Source organism: Urocitellus parryii, chromosome 10 (genome assembly GCF_045843805.1).
Source record: "Urocitellus parryii isolate mUroPar1 chromosome 10, mUroPar1.hap1, whole genome shotgun sequence".
NCBI classification, from domain to species: Eukaryota; Metazoa; Chordata; class Mammalia; order Rodentia; family Sciuridae; genus Urocitellus; species Urocitellus parryii.
This window is the reverse complement of record NC_135540.1, coordinates 27,688,348-27,708,135: the sequence shown is the minus strand read 5'-3', so window position 1 is coordinate 27,708,135 and position 19,788 is coordinate 27,688,348. Positions and strand designations below refer to the sequence as shown.

Here is a 19,788-nt window from a genome sequence, read left to right as displayed (position 1 = left end):
TGTTCACCTCTGCCCAGCTTGGTACACCCTGTGCGTGTAAAGTGAGTAAACCAATGCTGCCAAGGTCGCGTTTAACCCTTCCCCGCCTCTTGGCAGGACTCTTTGCTCTTCCCAATCTGCCAGTCTCTCGTGCTGGGCAGAAATTCTTCCCCGATTGTGTTCAGGAAACCCCCAAGTTGCGGCTCTCCTGAGCCCCCTGCTGTAAGGGCCGGTCTGTGCTAGGACCCTCATGGGACTCAGCCCGTTTACTTAAACGAGGAAAATCTCGCTTCCGAAAAGGAGAAATGGTGGGCAATTTTGTGTGATGCTGATGAGATGCGAGGCACTTCTACAATGGCAAGATCATTTAAACGCCCCAACAAAACACTCCAGTACTTATTGTTATTTCGTTTTCCATGTAAAGCCTTGCTTCCTTTTTAATTCTAATGGTTTTTCTAGGAGCAGAGGGAAACACGCCACACGGACCACTTGCTGAACTTTAGCTGGAGTTTTGGTAACAAATGAAATTCGCCGAGGCGGCCTGGGGCTCAGGTCCCGGGGCACACAGAGCCTGAAGGCTGGTGGTTGGTGACTCCCTAGGACTCCGTTTCGCGGCGTGATGCCGCAGAAAGAACAAAAACTGAGGGCTGTGACACAATGCACAAGGGCCAGGGCCGCTAGAACGGTGGAGTAGGTTCAGGCCTGAACCTGGCTGCGAGGCCGCTCGCTTTGCGAGGTGCTTGTCCCCAACTCCCGCAGCCCGCGCCTCGCTGGCTCCCTGGGGGACGCAGCCAGGCTTGTCTGTTTGTTGTTTAAAGCAATCGTAGAGCGCGCGCGCGCGCAGCAGCAGCATCTGGGGATGGGGCACAGCCAGAATTTACTTCCAGCGAGCTCACGAGGGCCATTCTCAACCGAAAACCAGACCAAGAAAATAGTGACCAGCCCTCCTCAGATTACTCTCCACTGGCTCCTCCCTTGCCCCCCCCCACCTCCAGATTTGCATAAAAAAGGCCAAGAGAACTCTGGCTGTGCCCCAGCAGCGGCTCACTCTGCTCCCCCGGGTCGGAACCCCCCGGAGCTGCGCGCGAGTTTGCAGCGCCTCGCCGGAGCGGTCTTTCCAGTTCCCGGCTTCGCGCGCTCGGACCACCGGCGCGGGTTTTCCAAGCCCACGAACCGCGCCTAACGGAACCAGCGGACCCGGGACGAGCTCGAGCTCTGGTTGCCTCGCGCTTCCCCGGCTCGGCTCTCTCCGCCCCGCGGGGGTCGCGCTCCCACCATGCCACAGGGACCAGGTTCGCTGCTGCTGCTTGTCCTCGCCTCGCACTGCTGCCTTGGCTCGGCGCGCGGGCTCTTCCTCTTCGGCCAGCCCGACTTCTCCTACAAGCGCAGCAATTGCAAACCCATCCCGGCCAACCTGCAGCTGTGCCACGGCATTGAGTACCAGAACATGCGGTTGCCCAACCTGCTGGGCCATGAGACCATGAAGGAGGTACTGGAGCAGGCGGGCGCCTGGATCCCACTGGTCATGAAGCAGTGCCACCCGGACACCAAAAAGTTCCTGTGCTCCCTTTTCGCCCCTGTCTGCCTCGACGACCTAGACGAGACCATCCAGCCGTGCCACTCACTGTGTGTGCAGGTGAAGGATCGCTGCGCTCCAGTGATGTCCGCCTTCGGCTTCCCCTGGCCCGACATGCTCGAGTGCGATCGTTTCCCCCAAGACAACGACCTCTGCATTCCCCTCGCTAGCAGCGACCACCTCCTGCCGGCCACTGAGGAAGGTAGGCCTTCCCTCTTAATTCCCTCTTAAGACCCTCCCGTGGGATCCCGCAGCCCCCTTCTGGCATCCGGATTTGTCACGCTGAGGGTGCCAGTCCTGCGAAGGGCAGACGCCCTCCTTGCTCTCCTATGATGCAAGAAGACTATCAAATTTGAGACATCCCCACCCCCGAATTATACCAGAAAAAGAAAGAAAACAAAGAACAACAAAAGCAACTTTTCTTTATAGACACACAATTCTTTCTGAAGATGCTAGCACTTGGGCGTCCTTCTGAGAGCGTTCGAAGTGGGCTTGTGTAGAGGAGTTGGTTGGTGGGGAGCCAGAGTTCCTTGACCATCCCTTAATTCTCACGTTCTTACCTCTGGGCAGTGTGCTAGTCTCAGCATCATTTCCCATACAGCCAGGATTACAAAGATGTACAAACGGCTGACCTTTTAAGCTACCTTTTGTCCTTTGCCAGTTTAGGTTTGGGAGAGAAAACCAGGACTGACTGGAAATTGAATATTTCGTTTTAATTGCCCAGGTGTTTGAGAAAGAGGGCATAAAAGGAGTCTCCAGGAATCATCTTTCTATCACTATCAGCTTTTATCTTAGGAGTGGTTTTAATTAACTGGAGAAAATCATGCAAACGAGTTTCCCAAGTTTTTAGAAAACAGAGGGGGAGTTCCTGGGCAAAAACCATCAAAGCAATGAAAACCTCATGGGCTCTTGATATTCTTCCTGAAAGGAAAACGTATACAATGTGTCTGGGCTGATTTAGGTCCCCCTGGGATAGAAAGGGGGCTTCCTAATCCCTTTCAGGACTTCAGCAGTGTCTCCCTTTCAGTCTAATTGTTTTCCTACAGACATCATTAGTTAAAGAAAATGCAAAGTTGTTTAGCAATCTTTCCTGGCAGGCACCATGAGTTTGCAATCATCTTATTGGTTAGATTTCTAATTTATTGCAAATGTTTGGCATTTTTCAAACATTTGTCCAACATATACCATAGACTAACCAATACAGGTTAGTAACATTTTATATACATTCTGAGAGCTCCTAATTGGAAATATTTCATTCAGGTTGGGTGAGGGGAGTTAGTTTCTTGTGGGTTGGTTTGGGTTTTGTTTGGTTTTGTTTTTCCCCACTATCAATCAGTACCAACATTACACACTGTACATTTCTCAAAAAAAAAAAAGTTACTTTCCCACTTCAAAATAAAAGTTTGTGCTCTTCAAAATTTTCTTTTGGGGGGGGTGGATTTGATAAATAACTCTTTGATTATCTATCACCTAAAGTTTTTTTCTGTGAAAATTCCATTCTACCTTAGTGACGATTAAATTTTACCTAAACTTTAAAGACAGCATTAGCATATTTGTAAATAAGAGAAAGAGAATGTTTTCTCAAGAAATCAAGACTGTTTTAGAAGAGCCTTCTAGACTTTTTAATAATGATGCAAACACAAAATTCCTAGGTTTGGTCAGACCCCACATACAGGTCTGCCTCATCTTTGACTAGCTTCAGAAACAGGTTTGTTTTGGGGGAGTTTTAAACAAAGAAAGGCAAGAACCTGTACCAGGAAGCCTCATAGACAACCATGAAATAAATGCTGCCTAACTCAAGCACAGACAAATCAGAAAGCACAAGGTGAGTCAGAACCAGTAAGAGCAAGCTGTTATAATTAGAGAGGTGTTTCCCAGGGGGAAAACAGCCCCCATGTTTTGCTTAGGTAAGGGAAGATCCTTTTTTGTGGATTGTCCTGACAATACAGCACTAGCCACCCCTTCCTGCACAAGCTTCAAAATACCAAGCCATGGCTCCCTGAGATGCTGAGCTCTGCTGACTAGAATGAGCTACCCTGGGGTCCTCTAGCTGAGAAAGATCTTTGGACTGATTTTATGGTTACCACGTTTTCCAAAACTCTCAAGGGTCCCTTTGAAGTTTCGGGTGTTTTCTTCTTAGAAAGACTTTGGGAATAACTTTATTAGACCAAATATGTCTCAGGGATGGGGAGGACAAGCTGAAAAATTGCCACCTGTCCAAGTGAACTAGTTACACACACCTGCACACTCTGCCCACAACTTTTTATTTGGGAGTTATTGTTTATCAACATATGGGGCATTTCTAATATTGTCCAAACAAAAATGAGGAGCAAAGGGGACTTTCTTAGGAATGAGTGATCCTACTTTTATAGAGGAGGCAGAAGCAGGGGTCATCTAGGACAATTGCTGCCCTGGCCTGGATAAGCCCTTTGGGTTACTTACAAATGCCACCTGCTATTCCCTTTTAAAGCAAACTTACTAAAGACTATTTTTCACACTTCTAGCTCCGAAGGTATGTGAAGCCTGCAAGAGTAAAAGTGAGGATGACAACGACATCATGGAAACTCTTTGTAAAAATGATTTTGGTAAGTAATACATCACCAGCACCAACAGATTTCACATTCAAAAGTTTTATTTACCAAACCTGAAAGTACAAATCATTAAGATGCTACTAAAGACTGGGTGAAATACACTCATAGTTCATGATTCCTAAAGCCATTTAAGTTGCTCTTAGTTTCCTTGGTATATCACAATCATGTACGGAGTTACATTTTTGAGTGAGATGCAGTTTCCTTAAGCAGTAATCAAATAAAAAAATGACTCAAGTCATCAACATTCAGTGGCACACTTTTCAACTCACTTTGACTTTTTTTGTGCCCACAAACATAATCCCAGCCATATTCTCTTCCCTTGACATGTGTTCCATCAATTGGAATGCAAATATTATCCTCGCAAAGAAGATTTGAGGCATTAAGTTGGCCACAGATAAGATAAATAAATACATTTACTTATAACCCATAGTGATTTGTTCCTCTTATGTTCTATCATTAATGAATACATCCAAAGCACTGATCAATTATTTATAGGGGAGAGGTTCCTTAAATTTAAAAAGAAGAACTTCACGAGAAGACACCTAACATGGGCTGTTGCATGATTCTCAATTACCATCTTAAATTCCTTTTTTAAAAGAAATTTTTGTAAGGTTTTTATGAGTAAGTCTAGACACATTCGCCACACTTTTATGCAAATAGTTAGGGGGAAAAGGCAGAGAAGAAGAAAGCTTAGAAATTTACTTTAGCAAGATACATGAAAGATGCCACGATGACATGGTGTTTAAGGCCAATAAAAAACATATGTGATACGTTGCCCAAGTTCCATGAAGTCTAAGTGACTCCCCTTAAAAAGAGTATTAGAAGAGGAAAGAAAGTGGAGGCTTCCTCTGTAAAGAACTCCACCAGCACCTCCTCTGGGGTCCTCAGGCCTCCCAGCTGAGGGGGGAGCCCAGCTAGACCCAGAAGCAGTGCAAAATCCGAGGTGGAAATGGCCAAGAACTTCACCCAGACGACTCCTAAGGCTGTAATCCTATTCCAAGAGCTGACACCTTTTGTGTTAGTGTAACTAGTATCTTTAAAAGTATTTATTTAGGCAGAAACCTGAAGTTACTGGTAAATAGGTAAAGTCCTAAAGTCCTTGCTCTATCAATCAATAATGGGCTCAACAGATCTGTATTAGCACTTACACCGATTCAACAAATCCTTGAGACTGAGGGACATCATTCCAGCTCCCACGTTTCATAGACTTCCACTCTCCCTCCCTTGCTATCCCTAAAACCTTGGGCCCAGCCAGCTCCCTGACTCTGAAAACAATCCAATCACCGTCCTTCATCAGCTCCAGCTCTCTTCCAGAAGCAGCCTTGTTTTAACCTTGTCTGGTCCCAGAACAACCACGGACCCACCTTTAAAAAGGCTTCCCCCTGTTAAGGAAGAGGAGAGAAAGAAAGTAGTTCAAAGTCTTAACCACCCCTTCCCATCAGGAAGAGCCACAAATGGTAGGGCTAACAGAATTTCATGTCTGCATTCAAATATGTACAAATTGCAAACTTTCTGGGGGCCAGGCATGTTAGCAGCAGATAATCCCAAACCACCAGAGCCTTACCAAAACACAGTTCTAAGTTTCCATGCTGTAAGACTTGATTAAAGGCAAGAGAGATAACTACCATTTTAGTAAAACATATTAAAAATTCTATGAAATATTATTTTCATCTGGTAGCTTATGTCCTTTGCACTGCATGTAAGATCACTCTCCTGACTTTCATGGAAAACCAAAACAGTTGAGTAGAGGGGACACACATATTTGCTTGCTTACACATACTGAACTTAACAGAAATCCCCCTATCAGGTTCTGTAGTCTGTCTCCTTAGGGGAATCCTTTCAAACACCATGGAAGTCTTCACACTTGAGGTATCACACATGCAGGTACCTCTTGAACTTTGTTTTCTATCTTTCCACTCTCCTTTTGACCCATTAAGGGATAATGAAGTGGAATTTCAGGAAGGGCATCATGTACCTTTAGTTTACAGGCAGTATTCCATATTACTTCTGCTCTTTGTGGAGTCATGGGTAGAAGGATCAAGCATAGCCATCTGATTTACTGACCCTGAATCATCTGGGAAGGCAGAAACTTCCCCTCTGCACTCCTTAAACATGGAGAAAATGTGGAACACCTCCTTACTTCAGAACTGCCTTCTGATCTATATGTAGATAGCTAGCTTATCATTGAGCAGGGTGGTATCATCACCTCCAACATCCCTGGTCACATCTTCCAAGGCAGGAACAGTATTTTGGAGCTTTAATTCCCTATGTCTGGTCTCAGTTGAAAATGCAAAGAGGAAACCCCTAATGTTCTCCCATGATACATGTTTGCCAAGTTGGTTATTATATAGCTACAGGAAGAGGAGTAATAAATCTCCTCCTGGTTAAAAGTGATGATTTGGTTTTTGATCTCCCAGCTCAAGAATGTTTCATTTGGCCAGGTGAAGTCTTGTACACACTCCATCTGTGCTAGAGACCAGCTCCTGGATAATGTGTAATCAGTTCATGGTGGGGCTTTCCAGGGCCCTACCCGCTTTACAGAGACCACATGTGATATTTCCATGACTTTGGTCTCACAAAGTCTGAGAACTCAGTGCTGTTTCAGAGGCATATCCAGCATTCTTGATTTCATCCTGGTTAAACTTCTCGTTTCTGATTGGCTGGAAAGTCATACTCAGTCGAATGCCCTGAGATTTTCAAAAAAGATAAAGAAACCCTCAAAGAGTTATAAACACTCAAGAAAACTCTTCCTCTATTACTAATTTAAACAATGCATTAAACCCCATCAAAGTCAGGAAGTCATACTTGTACGTCCCCTATACAGAACAGCTATCAATGGCACCAAGAGTCTTAGGACACATTGGAGTTGGGCAAATTAGTGCTCTCTAACCAGGATGGGAAATTTGACCTTCCCTCAAGAGAACTAGACTAAGGTGGGACACAATCTAACTGGGTAACCTGGTGCCAGTCACTAAAGCCTCTGGATTTCAGATTTTTCATGTAATAACAAGAGATCTTAATGGGATGACCTCTTCCAACCTTAAAGTTTTATCCTTTTCCTGCCTTCATGGAGTCTTGAAATTTAAATCCAGCATGTATGTTTGTAGGATTTTTCTTTCCCAAGGCATACTATTCATGACTATAAAATGTGTCTTTTATAGTAAACCACTTACGTTAGGTCTTAACATTCTAATGAGTCTACATATACATTTTGGAAACAGTACATATATGATCTGTAAATGCCTTGGCCTTGGACAGACAAATGAGAGCATATGAGGATGAGGTCTTCAGAAAAACACTTTTATAGCTAAACATGTTGTGCTCTTAAAAAGCGTCTTGCATATTTTTTTCTCCTAGTTACTTTACCAAATCAAATGCAGCTGCAAGATCAATTCTCCTTCCCTGTAATCTGTTCTTTAGAAAACAATGATTGTGTGATACAATTTCCTTACAGGTTTGTCCAAAAACCTCTCCGACATAATAAATTGAGTTTAAAGTTTACGGCCACAGAAGGATCACGTTTCACCTAAGAGTCAGGCATTTCTTTTCATGCTGAAGTTTCCAATAGGGGAAGTCATTTGTTGGGGCGAGCAGGAACCACATGCAACCTACTTACAAACACAAGGGCGGGCGAGGAAACCAGGAGAAAAGTTAATTGAGTCCTGCAAAGAGAAAGCATTCGGAAAGGGTGGCTGATTTGAAACAAAGTGCCTGGCAAATGCTTTGAGGCTTTAGAAATGGAGCCACCTGCTGCCCCCAGCTCCCCACCCCCTACCTGCAACCCCTGACAGTCTTATTAGTTCTAGGAAGCTCCTCTTTTTCCTGCCACAGGCCAAGTCACACACACGTGCCACTGGACAGAGTGCACAAAGTTCCCAGCCTATACTGTATGGTCTCGTGGTAACTGATGTGAGTCCTTCTGCCCCCTCTCATCCTCACAGCGCTGAAAATAAAAGTGAAGGAGATAACCTACATCAACAGAGATACCAAGATCATCCTGGAGACCAAGAGCAAGACCATTTACAAGCTGAACGGTGTGTCCGAAAGGGACCTGAAGAAATCCGTGCTGTGGCTCAAAGACAGCTTGCAGTGCACCTGTGAGGAGATGAACGACATCAACGCGCCCTATCTCGTCATGGGACAGAAACAGGGCGGGGAGCTGGTGATCACCTCCGTGAAGCGGTGGCAGAAGGGCCAGAGAGAGTTCAAGCGCATCTCCCGCAGCATCCGCAAGCTGCAGTGCTAGTTCCGGCATCCGCTTGGCTCCTGACTGGTCAGCTCCAGAGCCCAGCTGACCACTTCCGCTCTAGAACGTCACTTCCTGTCTCCCAAGCACAGCCCCTGCTGCAACCCCAGCTGCCTTTTGCACGTGGCGTACCCAGCCTTCCCGAGTCACCAGGCCCTGGGAGGCCTGGGAGTGGATAGATGCTCTCACATAAGGGAAAACCCGCCCAGATCATGTGGAAATGTTCAGACTAATAAAATTATGAATATTTTTATGAGGGTTTAAAACAGTTCAATTCAAGGCTAGTGTTTGAATAGGTACACCTGTGACTTGGGTCTGATTTGTCTCCCGCTATTTGGTGGGAAACAATCTTTTCCACAGATGTTGCCGTAGCATGCAATCTGCTGCATTTTACCCTGTGGCCCAAACTTGTGGTTCACACTTGGTTGAGATAAAGCTGGCTGTTATCTCAACATCTTCCCGGGCTCCAGCCTGAGATTCAGCATCTAAGTCTTAACAAGGATTCATTTGTCATTTTACACCCTCATTGGGAACTTCAGATGGTTGCATGTATGTATCACATTCCAGCTGCCGACTTTCCATTTATAAAAAGCACATTAACCATTCTTCATAGCATGATCTCTTCAAATAAAGGGCAAAGTAAAGAAATTTTATTATTGACTTGAGTACTTTAAGCTGTGTTTAAAACATTTTTTACTTAATTTTTTCAAATTAAACCATTGTAGCTTACCTGTAATATACATAGTAGTTGACCTGAAAAAGTTGTAAAAATGTTGCTTTAACCAACCCTGTAAATATTTCAGATAAACATTATATTCTTGTATATAAACTTTACATCCTGTTTTACCTATTCTTTGTCTCCTGTCTTGTCTTTTCAGTACAAGGGGCTGGGAGGGAGCTATGCATGAGTGGTCAATTTCTTCTCAGGGGGTCCAGTTTGTTTGAAGTTATCTGCTTCTCAAGTGTCTCCCCCCCCACACGTCCCCCCACCCTCCCACCTTGTGTCTCACATCTCCCACATTTCACCACTGCTGACCCTGTGGGAAGCAGAGACTTGAAGGCTTCTTTTGTCCCTTCTCAGCAGTTCAGCTGCAGCTACTTGACAATGCTACGCTAAACTTTAGGCCCATGAGCTGTACAGTTGTGCTTTTCATTTCCCAGGATTTTAGAATGAAAAAGAATGATCACTGCAAAAAGAGGCAATTCCTTCTCTACTTAAACTTGGACCCTCACATAAAGAAGGCTAGCCACAATGAAGGAATGAAGGAAAATATGGTGAAAAACTAGCATGAAGATAAGAAGTGGACAGACAGCCACAAAAGGTTTGTTTTAGTCCATGTGGGCAACTAGAACAAAATTTTTTAGGCTGGATAATTTATAAACAACAGAAATTTATTTCTCCCTGTTCTGGGAGCTGGGAAATTCAAGGTCAGTTTGCCAGCGGATTCAGTATTTGGTGAGAGCTCTGTTCCAGAGATGGTGCTTTCTCACTGTCCTCACATGTAGAAGGGGGTGAACAGCTCCCTGTGGGCTCTTTTGTAAAGGCATTAATCCCATTTACAAGGGCTCTGCTGTTATGGCCTAGTGACATCCTCCGGGCTCCACCTCTTAAGAAGCATCATTGGGGATTAGATTTTAACATGAATTTTGGAGGGACATAAACACTCAGATCATAGCAGAGTCCATTCAAAACCTTTTTATCATTTTACTATAAAGACTTTGCAGATATTCTATTAGACATATGAGGTAACAGGCCCAGAGAGGGTAGGCATTATAAGAGGCTTATAAGAAGTAGGGCCAGGGTTGCAATTCAGGCCCCTCAGATGACAAATTCTGCCTTCCATTCAACCTGAGAGGATTAGAGAGGCATGATGTCACTCATCCATTCAACAAATATTTACTGAGCAAATATTTATTGAGCCATGTGCCAGGCCCTGTTCTAAGTGCTGGGGAAGCACTTAGCAGCCCTTCATCTTATAGAGCTCATGTAAGAGAGTGAAGGAAATTTTTAAAGATAGCCACAATTATGTAACTGAAAAGTTATATGAAGCCTTCACTTGATGGCATTTTTAAATTTAGTTTAAAAGCTTCCTAAACAAATATTCATACTCGTGTCTCTAGAGCACTTCAAGTTCATCTGGCACCCAAAATTAACTAATTCACTACCCAGGCTGCAGTTTGGGGGGTCCCAGGCCTGAGTTGCATTGCAATTTGACTCTGCTCCTCATCTGATTCCACACACTCTGCTCCCATGGGGTCCCTATGGAGCAGACTAGAAAGGGGAGGGGCCCAAGGATCAAGGTCAACACTCTTTTTAAACTTGTGGAAGGGGAGATGAAAGATCCTGGAAAAGATAGGAAAAAAAAGAAACAGGAAAGGGAAAAGGTCGGGCATGGTGGCACACACCTGTAATTCCAGCGGCTCAGGAGGCTGAGGCAAGAGGATCACAAGTTCAAAGGCAGCCTCGGCAACAAGGTGCTAAACAACTCAGTGAGATCCTCTCTCCCTAAATAAAATACAAAATAGGGCTGGGGATGTGGCTAAGGGGTCGAGTGCCCCTGAATCCAATCCCCGGTACTGAAGGGAAAAAAAAGAAAGGGAACAGTAAATCAAGGATTCACCTGATCAAGGATGAGGAATGAGAATGGGGAAAATCATGCAATGGGCAAAAAGAAACCATTTGGAAGAAACTGTCCTTGTCTGACTGCTCTCTCTCCAATCAAGGCAAACAATATGTGCTTACATAACAGGATACAAAAACTTCAGCTCTGGAGACCAAGTTAAAGCCAGATCCACCTCCAACAATCATGTTGGAAGGAGTTAGCAGCTCTGGCATCATGCCAACATCTGCCTCTTACCATGTATGTCTCGCTGTGGACATTTCAACTGCTCCTCACACCTCTTGCTCCCATCTTGGCAGAGAGTGCAATCCAGTGAACATGGACGAGGCAGCACAGGTAGGTTACTGTTTGATTATTTTATTTTATTGTTTTCCATGATGGTTCAAATAACGATGGCTCATTTATTTTTGAAAGAATCATGATTGTTTTATTAATTACTTTTTCAACTATCAGATTTCTTTTGCAGGCAGATGAAAACATGAATGTCCATCCATTATTGCAAAAAGAAAGCAAGTAACAAGACCTACATAGTAATAGGTTTCTGAGTTCCCTAAAATGATTCGTGATCCATTAGTAAAGTTAACATGCCCCAAATAGGAGATCGGCCTAAATAGAAAAATTATAAGATATGAAAACTATAGCAAATTTATAAGAGGCTTTTGGGTAACGTTTCCTAACTGCACAAAAGATAAAAGCACGGTCCACATCCACAAATAGTATACTGAAATGTACAGAATTAAAAATAATAAGTTTTGTCAAAAAGTGCCTTCTATTTCTTAATCTCTTTTCTCTCATCAAATAATAATTTGGCAGCATTTCTTTTAACTTTCAGTGCTGTTTTCTATCAGGTTTTCAGTGTTCTTGAGTTGGGGGGCAGGGTTACCTTAAAAAGCAAATCCAGGTAACGAACCCCTTATGCAGTTGCTGCATCTGGATTATTGAACAGTATGGTTTTCACCTATGAAACAAATTGCACAAGTACAGACTAATTTATTAGCTCAACACATGTTTACTGAGCACCAATTATTGACACTGGCTCATTCATTCAATTAATATGCATTGAGAGCTTATCCACAAGCCAGGTGCTGTTCTAGATGGTCAATACAGTTATCTGCCTTCCTTTGATCTTATTCTAGAGTAAGGAATTGTGCTAGGCTCTGGTGATAGATACAGGGGTTAGAGCCTTTTCAAAAAGAACTCATAATCCAGTCATAATCTAATACAGGAGAAAAGCTTGCAAACAGATAGATTATCCCAAAATTCTGTGTTGAGAGGGAAAGGTATACATGTCCCAAGGGAGGGCCCAGAGGAGAGAGTAGTTAACTCAGGTAAAATTACAATGTTTGGTTCAGGTTGAGTTTAGAATCAGGTAAAGGTACTTAGAAAAATTTTCAATGGATTGCGCCAGAAGATTTTCTATTAAGACAGAGTCTTAAAACTTATTCATCATCAGTTTTACATATTCCCAGCAACAATTACAACTGGCATGCTGAAGATATTGTACTAATGCTACAAAAAAAAAAAAAAAAGCAAGCACACGGCCCATAGCCTTTATAATACTCAGTAATGTTTAAAAATTCTCAAATCACAAACTAACATATAGATCAGAAAAAACTAGAAATTAAATATAATGAAACAAAAGACTTTTAAATATAGTTCATAATTGTCCAGAGAGTGCTACAGATAGGTAAGTGCTTAAAAATTAAGTTAATAAAGACATCAGTCAATGCACATAATGTTAAGACAAATCAAAGAAGTTAACTTCCTCAAGATGTTCTAGTACAGAGTAATAAAGTCATTAACTTTTCCCATTATTCATAATTTAAAAAGCAAAAGATGAAAACTGACTTTCAGTAACTGGGTCACCCCAGCAGAAATACACCTGACAATCCACGCAATTTCTCATGCTCTTGTGTGTATCTACACACAAATGTAACCCTGGCAGAAAAATCTCTAAAACCATATAACTTAAGGTTTAACTGTATAACTTAGCACATTAGAAACTGCAGTCAAAGTAGCAAGCACCTTGGTGTCACTTTTGAAACTCAGAGACCAAGTAAGTCAACATTTCCTACAAGCCTGAGTCTGATCATCTCTAAACAATTAAGAATCATTACTAGCTGTAGCTATAACTCAGTTGGTAGAGTGGTTGCCTAGCATGCACAAGGCCCTAGGTTCTATCCCTAGCACCACTAAAAAAAAAAAAAAAAAAAGGAAATAAGAAGAATTAGTACTCAGCAAGTTATGCCAAAGCTCAAGGCATTCCTATCTCCTCTCCTTTCCATCCTCCATTTTGACATGTAATTCTCATGTTTCTGTATCTGAAGATACTCACAGTAAGAAAGAATACCAGTCTGCAATTGGTCTCCTCCCGCCATTACCAGCTCCCAATGCAAATTCAACTTCCTAAGCACACTGGGGCTGCTTAAGTTTGCTTGGTCAATTAGGGCCCTGGAAGAGGAAGAAATGAGACCACAAATACTATCTTCTTCTCCCTTATTCCAGGGAGATTTTTCCACCCCCACAGAGAACTCAGCTCTGCTCTGTGCTGCCCTCTTCTCACTGGGCTTGCTAAACAGCACCAGGATTTCAGTCTGCATGAGTGAGAGTACAGAGGGTCATTCACTCAACAACCTTACACTTGGTAGGTATCTCCACTGTGAGCTACGCATCGTTCCTAGGTACTGGGATTTCAATGATGACTACAGCACCATGGCTACCCTTAAGAAGCTCGTGGTCTAATATGACTCACAAGGAACAGACAACAGAAAACAAGACCCACATTTCTTCAGACCATCCTGGACATGGTCTGTTTCAGCCCCATTAGGTCTTAAAGATACAAATAAGTTCGCCATATAAGTCAGCTTTCCAAAACTGTGACAAAATGCCTGAGATAATCAACTTAAAAGGAGGAAATCTTTATTGTGGCTCATAGTTTCAAAAGTTTCAGTCCATGATCATATAGCCATGTTGCTTTGGTGAGAGTGTATGACAGAGGAGGCCTGTTCACATCGTGGTGGCCAGAAAGCAAAATAGATAGAAAGAGGCTGAAGTTTCAGTATCCCCTTCAAGGACACCCCCAATGACCTAACTGCCTTCCACTAGGACTTATCTTCTGAAGGTTCCACCACCACATAAAAGCTGCACAGGCTGAGGATCAAGCCTTCAACACATGGGCTTTGGGGGACCCTCTAATCCAAATTATCTTTCACCTGCTTAAAAATATTAAAAATCAAAATCTCCAGGCCCAAAAGTTATACTGGAAAATTTTATCAGATATTTAAAGAATAATTAACACCAAAATTATACATCTTGTCCAGAAAACAATAAAGGACAAGATACTTCCCAGCTTACTTTATGAGACCAATACCTAAACCAGACAAAGATAGCACAAAAAAAGAAAATGAATCTCTCTCATGAACAAAAATCCTCAACAAAATATTAGCAAATTAAATCTAGCAATGTATTAAAAAGAATATTATACTACAAGCATGCTGGATTTATTGAAAGCATGCTTAACGGGTTCAATATTTAAAAGTTAATCGACGTAACTCACCATATCAACAAACTCAAGAAATAAAAATCATTTGATCATATAAATTGAATCAAACATCTTTTAACAAAATTTAAAACTTAGTGATGAAATAGCATGCAATAAATGGAAGGGAATTTCAAAGAATATCAACCAAAACTCCCAAAATTTACATCATAGTTAACGGTAAGTGACTGAGTTTGTTCTTCCTAAGATCAGGAACAAGGAAAGGCTGTCCATTCTTTTTACTCTTACTTAACACCATATTAGCAGATCTAGCCAGGTATATAAAACAAGAAAAAGAAATAAACAGCTACAAATTATATAGGGAAAAATACAATTTATCTATTTACAGATATGCTCATCTACATACAATTCCAAGGAAGCTACCAAAAAAAAAAGAACTCACTCCCATACTGAAGTGAGTTCAGTAAGGTCACTGGAAATAAGATTCACACACAAAATCAATTGTATTAAATATACAACAAACAAGTGAAAACTTAAAAGAACCACACCATTTACAAACACTCCAATGAAAACAAAATATGTATAAATCTAACAATGCACATACAGGCCTTATACACCAAAAAAAAGAAATGCAAAATCCTGATGAAAAACATCAAAGAAAACCTAAATAATTGGAGAGACATCTATGTTCACAGATTGGAAGACACAACATGATGAAGATATTAATCTTCCCAAACTGATCTATAGGCATAATGCAATTGCTAGCAAGATCTCAGTAAGCTTTTTTTTTTTTTTTTTTTGCAAACATGGACAACTTTATTCTAAAATTTATATTAAAAGGGAAAGGCCCGAGAGCAGCAAAAAATATCTTGAAAGAGAATAATGGGATGAATTATTTTCCCCAAGTTAAGACTTACAATTTAGTTACAGTAATCAAGACAGTATGGAAAGAATAGACACATTGATCAATGATACAGAACAGAGAATGGGCTTACACAAATATAAACAGCTATTTTTATTAATTTATTTTTTAATGTGTTTTAATTACATACACATGACAGTACAATGATCTTGACATATTATACATGAATCAGATGAGGTATAATTTCTCATTTTTCTTTCCTTTTTTTTTTAGAGAGAGAGAGAATTTTTTAGTATTTATATTTTAGCTTTCGGTGGACACAACATCTTTATTTTTTTTTATTTTTATGTGGTGCTGAGGATCGAACCCAGCACCCCGCGCATGCCAGGTGAGTGCGCTACCGCTTGAGCCACATCCCCAGCCCAAATTTCCCATTTTTCTGATTGTACAGGTTGCTGAATTACATTGGTCATGCAGTCACGTACATACATACAGCAATAATAATGTCTATTTTATTCTGCTGTCCTTCCTTTCCCCCCTTCCCCTCCCCTCCCATCACTTCTCTTTACCCAATCTGATGTGACACAATTCTTTTTTTTCTTTTTCCTCACTTCGTCATACATGTAATCTGTGTAACAATGAGGGTCTCCTTCCATCTTCCGTGCAGTTCCCCTTCTCCCTCCCTTTCCCTCCCACCTCTCTTCCCTATTTAGTGATAATCTTCTCATGCTCTTCCTCCCTACCCCATTTTGAGTCACCCCCTTATATCAGAGAAGACATTTGGCATTTGATTTTTAGGGATTGGCTAACTTCACTTAGCATAATCTGCTCTAATGCCATCAATTTCCCTGCAAATGTCATGATCTTGTTATTTTTTAGTAAAAAAAATAACAGTTATTTTTTTGACAAAGATGTGAAAGCAATTCAATGAAGTAGGGATAACCTTTTCAACAAATGGTGCTGGAGCAATTAGATATTCAGTAAGCAAAAACAAAAACCTAAACCTCACACTACATACAAACATTAACTTGAAATGAGCCATCAACTTAATTGCAAAATGTAAAGCTGGGGATATAGCTCAGTTGGCAGAGTGCTTGCCTCACATGCACAAGGCCCCAGCACCATTAAACAAAACAAAACAAAACAGTAAAGCTAGAAACTTACGAGTTTTCTAGAAAAGTTCCTGGTAATAGATTTTTTTAAAAAATTAATGATTAGAGAAAATATTTGCACACAGGTGAGGATAAACATGATCATTTTTGGTAGGGGGATGGTGGGGATTGAACCCAGGGTCTTGCACATACTATAACTACACTCCAGCACTTGGTTAGACATAGTCCTGATGGTGTCTGCCAGGGACATGGGAGGGGGAGGTGGCAGCCATGTCCCAGACACTTGCCACCCAGGTCCAAATAGGACAAAGGAGGCTTTTGTGTGGTGTTTAATGCAATGATGAACAGACAAAGCACTTTATTTAGGGTTCTAAGCAGAAAATTCAAAAACATAAGTTTTAAATTTTAATTTTTTTTGTTACAGCATCATGGGAAAGCCAGATCATGGTACACTTACTTGTACTTTTTAAAAAAGTTATACTTTTTGCATTCATAATAAAAATATAGGGTGGTATGGTGAGATAGTAATGATACTTTGAGTGCTTTGAACTTCTAAAAATCTTAACACTCACTACTGAAAGTGAGAGGGGAGCCGTCCAGAGTGCTGTCTGGTCCCTGTCACATTTCCCAGCCTGGCTCCATTAAATACTTATTCCACAGAGGATGAGAATGTGTGCTCTGGTTTACAGCAATGTAAGGACAGAAAAGAAAAGTTATACAAAGTCACTCCCAAACCTACCTACCAGAGCTAGATATCCAACATGAATCTTGAACTGTGTTTTTAATATCTAGGCACTTCTAGATATTCACGCAAAATAACTGAAAATATGTAGTCAAAAAATTTGCATAAGATTTTTCATAGAAGAATGATGTATAGTAGACTAAAAGTGGACACATCCAAAACTTCCATCAATTCATGAGAGAATGTGGTATGTTCCCATAATGGAATATTATTTGGCCATAAAAGGGCTGCAGGACTTGAAAGCGTGATGCTAAGAAGCCAGACACAAAGGCTACATATTATAGGATTCCATTTATATATAACATCCTCAACGGACAAACCACAGAGGCAAAAAGCAGATTAGTGGCTGCCAGGAGATAGAGGAAAAGAGAACTAGGGTGTGGCTGCTAATGAATATGAGGTTTCTTTTGGGATGATGGAACTGTTCTGGAATTAGGTAGTGGTGATGGGTGCTCCAATTTGTAAATTACTTAAAACCACAGAGTCATAAACTTTAAAAGGGTGAATCCTGTGGTATGTGAATCATGTCAAGTCTGTTGTTTGTTTGTTTGTTTGTTTTGGTTACCAGGGATTGAACCCAGGGGTGCTTAACCACTGAGCTCCATCCCCAGCCCTTGTTTATATTTTATTTAGAGACAGAATCTTACTGATTTGCTTAGGGCCTCACTAGGTTGCTAAAGCTGGCATTGAACTTGGCGATCCTCCTGCCTCAGCCTCCTGAGCCACTGGGACTACAGGTCCAGTTCAAATCTGTTATTTTTTAAAAGACCAGGTATCCCCAGGCTTAAAATCACAGAGTATATGACACTTGAGACTCGGAGCCAAGTTTGTTGACTCTAACATGGTCTTGACTATCAACTCTTCTCCTGGACCTCTACCTTTTTCATATTAGAGACTTTCTGGGGAATGTTATCGTTTCACCACTGTCAAACCCACAAATCTTTCCCTGTTCCTAAGTTTTGAGTCTCTGTTCATCTTCTAACGGTGGCAACTCTGCCTGCCTGGCCTGTGGTGCCACAAAATTAACACTCACTAAATGAAACCTAGCTTCACCCTCCACAACATACACCTCCATTTAGGAATAGTCTTATTGGTAATTACTACTCCCTGGCTGGTGTCCTTTCCAATTCTCAGGCCCCTAGAGAGCAAAGATAATTAATCTACCCCAAGTTCGGTAAATGATCAAACTTTCCATGCTCAGGCTACCAGCTCTGACCATTTTCTTTGGTGATTCTTTCCTCAGCTGACATAACCCCATGAGATTTTTCTATTTCAGTTCATTACTCATAATTCCTTAAATATATACTTAAAGTACGGACACAATACGGACTAAAGGAAAAAACTCGAGACCCTGTCTCTAAAACAGTGCAGAGAGGTAATGGGGGAGGCATGGGCACACGGTGTTCTCAGACACTTATAACAGGACGAAGCTTTCTTTGAGTTGCTCACACAAAGTCATTTCCAAAACTATGACCACTTGGAAGGACAGTCATACAATCTTCAGGAAAGTATCAACCCTATAAAACCTAACTGTCCCTTAAATCACCCACCCACCACCCTATTCAGGATAACTTCTAAAGTTTTCTTTCATTTAAAACCCAGAAAAATATTTACTCTAAAATATTTACTCCAGGGCTGGGTGTGGTAATGCACACCTGTAATCCCAGTGTCTCAGGAGGCTGAGGCAGGAGGATCATGAGTTCAAAGCTAGCCTCAGCAACTTAGGGAGGACTTTTAGCAACTTAGCAAAAACCTGTCTCTAAATAAAATATAAAAAGGGCTGGGGATGTGGTTCAGTGGTTAAGCACCCCTGGGTTCAATCCCCAGTACCAAAATAAAATAAAATATACATAAGTAATTTTATACTTAGTATTAAAAGTTATTTAAAGTCATAATTGGGCAGCATGCCCAGCACAAAATTTTTGTTTATAAATGTTTAGTCACTTGAAGTATTTGAAATCTTTTCCAAAGAAAAGATGAAACTAGCCACAAACATTCTCTTCTCTGATATTCCCAAATAATGTAAATATGTGTTTTATTACTGTATGGAAACTATTCCAGCTATTACATAATGTGCTAGATTTGTTGTATTAATAGAATGATTTTTAAAAAGCATCTGTATCTCCAACACTCATTTGTGTTCAAACCACATTTTTCTTAGCAGTTCTGTGACTAAGCACAAAAATGTATGCTTCATTCAATTCAAGGGTAAGAAAACAGGTAGAACAGAAGTGACTGGAGTGGTACCTTTTATACTGCTTTCCTTCTCCCAGCCACCTCAGAGCATCTCCCCATGATAGCAAAAATATGTCCTTTCCTGATCAATACGTTACTAAATAAGAGCTACAGTCATGAATCATTTAACGATAGAAATATGTGCTGAGAAATTCACCATGAGATGATTTCATTGTTGTATGAACAACATAGGATGTGCTTATACTAGCTAAGACAGCCATGAAGTCACTAAGTGATGTTATCTTATGGGACTACTGTGGTACATACAGTCAACTGTTGACCAAAATGTCCATATAGGTAGTACGTGACTGCAGTATGTGCTCAT

At 41.4% G+C, this 19,788-nt stretch overlaps 2 protein-coding genes across 2 annotated transcripts in view; both read left to right on the top strand.

Annotated features, from left to right (window-relative positions):
- The first annotated feature begins 1,131 nt into the window (after positions 1-1,131).
- Sfrp2 (secreted frizzled related protein 2) lies at positions 1,132-9,195 on the top strand. The gene is made up of 3 exons (XM_026384736.2): positions 1,132-1,757; positions 4,060-4,140; positions 8,088-9,195. The coding sequence occupies exons 1-3, from the start codon at positions 1,256-1,258 to the stop codon at positions 8,390-8,392; spliced, it is 888 nt and encodes a 295-aa protein (XP_026240521.1). The 5' UTR covers positions 1,132-1,255; the 3' UTR covers positions 8,393-9,195.
- A 2,004-nt stretch (positions 9,196-11,199) lies between these two features.
- Positions 11,200-19,788, top strand: part of Rnf175 (ring finger protein 175) — a 72,109-nt gene continuing 63,520 nt past the window's right edge. Inside the window, exon 1 of the mRNA XM_026384702.2 lies at positions 11,200-11,349. Within this exon, the coding sequence (XP_026240487.2) occupies positions 11,200-11,349 (150 nt within the window). The remainder of the gene's footprint in view (positions 11,350-19,788) is intronic.